Source organism: Amblyomma mixtum, chromosome 6 (assembly GCF_055824585.1).
Source record: "Amblyomma mixtum isolate Tamu chromosome 6, ASM5582458v1, whole genome shotgun sequence".
NCBI lineage: Eukaryota > Metazoa > Arthropoda > Arachnida > Ixodida > Ixodidae > Amblyomma > Amblyomma mixtum.
The window spans coordinates 78,718,193-78,725,842 of NC_143017.1; the positions used below are offsets into that span (position 1 = coordinate 78,718,193).

The following is a 7,650-nucleotide window of genomic DNA, read 5'->3' on the forward strand; positions in this document are numbered from 1 at the left end:
GACACCAGCATCCACCGAAAGGCCAATGAGCGAAACGTTTGCCACTAATCATTACGAACCAAAAGCATTCAGTATTTGGTCCAGTTTCTTCGCACCAGTGTCGTTTTAACAGCCCTATCAACTTTGCTCTAAGCAGCATTGTAAGATGTCTATTGCGTACCTACCATAGGATTATAAAGTTTCCACCGTATGCCTCAAAGCATGCCGTGAAGGCTTGCGCAGCTTTGTCCTTTTTAGACGTTCCCTAATCCACAAACCGCCGCTACGAACCATACATCGAAGGATTACTTTTCAAAAGTAATGTAAATTACAGTACTAATTACTTCGTTAGAAATATCACGAATATATTTTAATTATATTAGGAATTACTCCTCACAAAAATTAATGATTTTGCCTTACAACTACTTTCAAATGGTTTCATAGTTTTGAAGAGTACTCAAAGAGCGCTGGTCACAGCTTCAATGTGGGTGTCGAAAATTTTTGTCGCGCTTTTAGGATAGCCTGTCTTTGGCTGCGCTGAAAAGCCGCTTTTCTGGCATAGATGAAGGTGACAGTAACCGCAAAATACGTAACATCGTTGACATCACTCTTCATCCAACAATAGTATTCGTCGTTGAATGTGTCAAGTGGTCTCGTCCTCTTGATTTGGACGTAGTATGTATGACGACAGTGAATCGACGTACTCCTTCGAAGACGTCCGGAGCTTTGGCATAGGAGCGCATTACTTAAAGGATCGTTGCATCACATATCGAGTGCTTAACAGCACCACTATACGAACGGTCAACACTATTTCTGACCTGCTATATACGACGAAATAATAGTACGTGGTTGGTGTCGCCCAAATAGTTTTCTGCGCGTCGGAGACGGTCACTGTCGGCCATTTCCAGAAACGATACGGGCAATTTCGCCTACGTCGCGCACAACATCCCATCCAGCAGTAAGCTGCTCTGCAGCGAAAGGGAATAGTGAACCATCACTTCAGCGCTGTTAATGCCGCTTGTCTGCCTCTACCGCTTTCCCTTTGTATACGACTCTTGGCCGCGGCCGTCTAGCCTGGTATCCCAAGTCGGCCATCAAAGCCGCTCATGAGGAAGGACAAACCACACGGACGGCCGAGGGAAAGGAATATCAAGGAAGAGAATGGAGCGGCCGGCGGCGTATGGAGAGAGTGAGGATGGTTTATAACGTCTATACGCTCTCATTGGTTATTCCCCTTTCCCTGTTCTTTGAGGGTGCGGCGGGAAAGGGGACGGGTTGAGGGGAGGGTGGGGGGGATGAGATGACATCGCGGGTCCTTTGTCTCTGCGGTGCCCGGCCCGCCGTGGCGCGGTGCTCCGCTGACGCCGGTCATGGCCATGAATGCCAAGTGGGGCCCTTCGACGCGAATCAGCAATGAAGACGGCGGCGGTGGCGTGGCGCCATTTTTACCGTATTATATAAGCGGCCCCTCTTCCTCCGGACCCCCTTCTCGCTTGCGTCGTCCACCCGCATATATATACGACGATATACAAGTATATAAATGTATATGTACATACGCGCAAACAGCGCGTGGTCGCGCGCGCCAGACTTTGGACAGCCCGCGGTGGTCGCTGAACGGACGAAGCCACGGTACGTTCCCGACCCCCACCCCCTTCAATGTCTTTATTTTTTGCTGCAAAAAGGTCCTGCACCCCACTGGTGCAACGGTTCGCTGGTTCCGCGGTTCTTCGCCGCTGGCTTTCTTTCTTTTTTGTGTGTTTGTGCGTTTGCTAATCGAAGTTTTCTGTCCTTGTGTCTCATCTTGTTTGCGTTCCGAGGTGTCCCCGACACGTGTCTTTTGCTTCTTGGGGCTGCTACGGTTGTGTTTACGCCGGCGGTGCTTTTGTTGTTTTGGAGCTTCTCGCTCTTTTTTATTTTTTACTTTACGCGGCTTTCGACGCGTCTGGCGGCGCGTTCTGTCCCTCCCCCTTTTTTCTCTCTCTTTTGAAAAGTTATAGCCGCGAGAAAGCGGTTTCAAAGAATGCGCACGGAGGCGGCTCCGGCCGCGTGTCGTATTGATTTCCCATGTGCGCCAGAAATTTAGGTGGCCGCCTGCATTTGAATACAAATTCTTGGACGCCGCTCAGCCGTGGTGCCGCCGAAGCGAAGTGCAATGTCGAGAAAGGTAGTGCGCCTCTGTTGTCGATTTTGCCTTTTTTTTCTCTTTTTTCCTTTCCTCCTCTCCGCTCCTGTTTATTCAGATTTAATGCGGTGGAAGCGAATCCGCTCGCTGTGGCTCCTGTGGGAATGAGGGGAACAAGGATAGATGTTACCAGCTTTGATAGGGACACTTGTTAGTTTCTTTTCGTTTATATTTATTTTTCTTGTTTTTTTTATACATGAGAACGCCCCAGAAAAATAAAGGAAGATAAATTTCATGAACACTTCTGGAGTATTCCAATATTTTCCGGAACTCTACAACCCTCCTGTGCTTAAAGTAAGAGTGCCTCAGCGGCCATTTTTATACTTCTGCTTAAGATCTTCATATATGGAATAGGGCAAGTTTCTATGACAACATTAAATGAATTCATAATAAAGGAGTAATTACTCATTGAATGAATTCATTAATGAAATGAATTCATTAGCTTTGTGTTTTATTCTCGTACAGAAGCTCCGTAGTTTGTCTCGAATGCCTTACGTGGGTTACGAGCCTATGGAGCGACCCGATGCACGCACTTACTGAACTGTGGTCGGTTAATTTCGTGTACTTCCATGAAGAGTGCGTGCCACCCGGCGCTACACACAACGCCTGCGAAAACCAGTAGCCTTGTTTGAAGTTGCGGCGGCAGAAGGTGGGGGAGCTTCTTCGCACTCTCTCCTTCCCTGCACATGTACTAATGAGACGTTGCACAAAAGCCACTCGGCGTCTCATCGCCATTCAAATCGCAAACGTATATTTGTTATTTCATGTCGGTAGTACAGTGAGTCACTAAGGACTTTTAAGCGATTAGAATCGTTGCGTCTACGATGGTGTAGATAGGTCAGTGCACAATATGAAAACTTAAATACCACAACCCGCAGTTTCTGTTTACCTTTTTTAATAGTAGTATGACGGGGCTCTCTCATATTTCGCACCTTTCTTGGTAATCATCTTGCTGCGTTGAGCGATCTTGCTGTTTCACTTATACCCCTGCAAAGCATGTCTAAACCTTAACCTTGTTAGCGCTATCATCAGATTTATTAGAACAATCTCTCTGATTTGAGTAGAGACAGAATCCGGGTACTTATCCATCGATTTCACCTCTAGGCGCAATCCATGACTGTGGTCGGCGAATTTGCACGACGGGCGGGAAGCGCAGAAATCTTTGGAGTCACAAACATATGGCTTGGTGGACAATCCATAGGCTCTATAGCGGGGCGTATTGAGCGATTCTGGAGGCAAATGGCGATGAAACGTGGAGAAAACAAATTGAAATAATGTTCTTTATTGAGCTAACGGACATATATTTTTTTCACTCTTTAACCGAACAGGAGAGACTTTTCACCAGAACCAATCTCTGCTCGTGCGTGGGCAGGGTACCAGTCACTGCCGCTGAACTTTATACACTTAATGTGCACTTCTTGTCTATGAGCTCGTCTTGGCTAAAAAAAAAAAAATGAAAACAGCGTTCAAGTGCGAATTATTCGGGAAAAGGGACGTCTTTGGCTGCGCGGTACATTTCTGTCGCGAAAACCTTTTGCGTGGCGTACTCGAAGAGGTGGATCATCGTCAGGTGGAACTCGTACTCCATGACCTCGTACCACTTTGGGCGTGGAATCCTTTGGGCCTCACTGTTCACCATCCCGTCGAAGCGAGGCGAGAACTCGACTTTGACCGGAAGGGACCTCTGGAACGTCACGGTAAGCGGACCCTTGACCGCGTGAAAGGTGCCCGTGACCTTCACGTTGCGCACCTGGATTGGCTTGTGAGTTGCAGTTGCGTTAACGACGACAAGGTAGTTCAGATCGGTAAGGAGGTCGCAGTGCAGAGTCGTTCGGCGTTCTTCAGTGGCTCGAGACACTTGACAGTCGCCGTCGCGCCGAATTTGTCGGAAGCCGGTCATGTAGCTAGTGACAAATCGCACCGACATGTCGCGGTGGTTTCCGTTCATGGGCTGAAAGTTGCGTCCCGTCGTCAGCGGGTCGAGAGTCTCCATGCGTCGGGGTAACTCGAACTCGATGACTGAATCGATGTAGGCGTTGGCATCTTCCACTAAAGGGTCAACATCTTTGGCTGTGACGTCAACGGAGAGCCCGTGGGTGCCTGTATGCAAGCAGGTAGCGATGACTATTCAAGGTAACGAACTCCGCATATTAAAGCTTTATCGTTGCTGGTCAATTGACTTTAGCTACATGTAGCTCTGTGGTTACTTTTCTGATATATTCGCGACTTTAGTGAATCAGTAGTGTAAACAATGGCCACGAAACTCGAAGGGCTGTACTTGCCGACTGAAGTCGCAGCTTTTTGCTCAAGCTTTCAATGTTTTTTTTTTTGTTTATCAGTGGCATGTATCGTTTTCACATGCAGACCTGTTGTATCTTAGCTGTGAGGGCGAATTTTATGCCATTTCTGGTTATACGACGGGCCAGTATCACATATCGGCTTCTAGAGTCGTTATATGAGATTTTGAGCTCCCGATCATGTAGAGGATTACCGCGACTTTGATGAAAGCCACAGATTGAGAAAATTCCCTTTGCTGCGCATGGCCTCGCTAGGTAATCTTTTTAACTCTATCAAAAATTCCTATACGTTTGCGCGAGCGATTCCATATCAAAGCCCTGGCGAGATTTTCTTGCCGTCAAGCTCTGAATCACATGCGACACCTGTCCTGACTTTCTGCATCGTGCGGTCGGACGGCTGCGAACGAAACCAAACTGTATCAGGAGCTGCTAGCTTCGAGGTACGGTAATCGTGTTTTTACCCCTTGCATGTCTTGAAATTCAGCTTCTGGAGTAATATTTGGCATTACTTGGTTAACGCGTTCGCCGAGGTTGTTGAGCGCGAGTCCGTATAGACAGGCCAGGCCTCCGTATGAAAAGAGCGTCTGCTCCCACTGGGATCCATAACAGACAACTCGTATTGTGTGTTCCCACATTTGGACCGCTGTTCACCTCTCTGCTATGAGCACATGTCAGTTTTTTTATCTTTTTCCTTTAAGCAGTCGATTTATGTTTTTTTTTTCAGTTATTATTGATCTAGTACACAAAGAATTGCCGTCTAACCTCGTTTTGGCTGGTTCGTTTTCTGAGTTGCTGTTCTAGACTTAAGTGAACAGATGCAAACTGGGAGAGGCTCATTTAGTACGACAGGAAAAGTCTGCAGAACTAGCGAAAAGCGATCTTGGCGCATAGATGGCAAGCTTGTCAACAATAGTATTATTTCATCATTATAGTTTACAGCATTTTGGTCTGACTTTCACCTCCACAGTTGTGATGGTGGGCCACTGTTTAATAACTGAGTTACCATCTTAAACTGCTGAGCACGCATGCTGGAGTCTTCTGTCCCCGATTGTGCATGGCATTTTCTTCAGTGATTTTGTGCATGGTGATGCTAAGAAACAGCACCACATGCGAGAGTAACACATTGCGATAAATTATACAAAAAAGCTGATTGCACTGTTTTTCTTTCTGGTCTTTCCTCTGGAAGGAAGATGTAACCGCGAAGGCCCTAAATTTTTTCATTCATGCAGCCAAGTTTTTATTGATATTCTCACTTTTGAGAGAATGAGAACCTTCCATTCCTTACCTGCCACAAAGGCGACCAAAAGAAGAGCTCCCCACATTTTGCTGCAATATGAAAAGACAGACAGTGTATTAGTACCCTAATTAAATTAATGCTCAGGCGCAGGATATTCCGTTAACGTGACTGAATTGTTTCTTTAACATTCAATTATTTCAAGGTCAGTTTATACTACTAAGTCTGAAAGAAGAAAAATGGTTCGCTACAAAAAGAGAAACAATGCACGATGACAAAAATGAAGGCCGTGTGTTGTGCGAGGCCACCGGACATTAAAGAACCGCGGGTGGTCGAAATTAATCCGGTGCCCTCGACTGCGGAGTCCCTCATAGTCCACGCGTCTCTTCGGGTCGTTAAACCCTACACTGAGTTTCCAACATTGCAATTTTCCCAGCAGTTGAGACGCAGCGTTTTTCTTTTGCTCTGTCTACTGCTAATGACGTCACGCATTCACTATTCCAAAACGGGGAATAGTTCGTCTGGGATCCCATTTGCTATCATCATCATTGTTCTCACATTTCAGAGCGCCATCTGTTAGTGGAAAGGTGCGCGGAGGTCCCGTCGTCAGGGACGTGAAAAGCGCGCGTAAGCTCTGACGTCACAGTTTAAGCGATAGAGTAGACCGTGTCATCTGTTTCTCCGAAGGCACACTCCGTCCGCTAGGTTGCGTTACAAAGCTTATTCGAATCGGCGCATCTTTTAATGGGGCATGAGCATCCGAAAAGCGGGATCAACCAAACTCGGTGCGTTTGCAGTATGCACGAGAACGTCGCCGTGACCGTGACCGTGGTCGTGAACATAAGCTGTTGCGGCGTCAAGACCCGGGAGTGCGTGATCGGGAAGCCGGTAAACAAAAACTACAGAAAATGTTTACTGCATTATAATCAGTGCGAAACCACGGATTTGTGCTACGTAGAAGATGATGACGAGTGGGCAGTGCCGAGGGGCGGAGCTCTCGCGCTAGGCCGGCTTCATACAGACAAGGCAACAGACAACGGACGATTTTTGTCGGGGTTGTTACCCAATCAGATTAGTGCTTACGCAATAAAAAAAAAGACATTGATGAGTAGAAAAATAGGGTAGTATACACAGTCGAGCTCGAGGTCTTGACTATATGTAACAACGGCGTCAATGCCTTGAAGTGCGCGGTCATGAATTTGCGATTAAGCAGACGCTGAAAATCGCGTTCTCGAAAGAGGGATAGTCTGTGAATATTTCTTATTTTTTGCGCACAAAATGCACCTGTAAAGCAAATTCAGCATGCTAAATATCAATGGAGCAGCAAGGCTTACCTGTCTGATTTTCCTTGTGTCGCTGGCCGAAATGATCTGTGCATCGACAGATCGACAGGCCAACGCCAATTATCTCCCTCGACATTTTACTGCGCAAATGAAGGAATTAATGATATCCAAGTCACTCCACAATGGAGCCTTTGTTCCACTGATACGACTGTTGTCCTACAGACACGAAACCCATGCAGCTGCCGTCACAAAGAGGAAAGGGTTGTTTGCTCTTTTTGATAACACGTGTGTCTCTTGTTCTTTTTATCTTAGGTCTTATCTCGCTCACATTTGGCGCCTCATTTGCTCGGATCGGCTTGGCAAAAATGGATTACGAATGCCGTCTCATTTTATTATATGGGTTACTTTTGCTGAGGGAAATGACGTGGGTGACACGTGCCGGAGAAGTGTCACACGATCTTGACTCAAAACTTTGAAGAGCTTCAAGGTTATGTAAATCGCCGCCTTCCCTGTACGTGCACTGAAGGCAGCGTACTACCCCGACACTGCTCTATGAATGCTTTTTTGAAGATCACAATTAAGACATCTAACCCTCATAAGAAATGTCCAGCACTGAAGAGTGTTGCATTTACCTTATTAATGCGAACGCACTATATGCCTCATACGGAAGAAAAC

At 46.6% G+C, this 7,650-nt stretch overlaps 1 protein-coding gene across 1 annotated transcript; it reads right to left on the bottom strand.

Annotated features, from left to right (window-relative positions):
- Positions 1-3,427: 3,427 nt before the first annotated feature.
- On the bottom strand, positions 3,428-7,141 carry LOC149339468 (uncharacterized). Its single transcript, XM_089548253.1, has 3 exons — positions 7,027-7,141; positions 5,744-5,784; positions 3,428-4,261 (listed from the first exon to the last, which is right to left on the bottom strand). The coding sequence occupies exons 1-3, from the start codon at positions 7,068-7,070 to the stop codon at positions 3,639-3,641; spliced, it is 708 nt and encodes a 235-aa protein (XP_089404379.1). The 5' UTR covers positions 7,071-7,141; the 3' UTR covers positions 3,428-3,638.
- Positions 7,142-7,650: the final 509 nt, after the last annotated feature.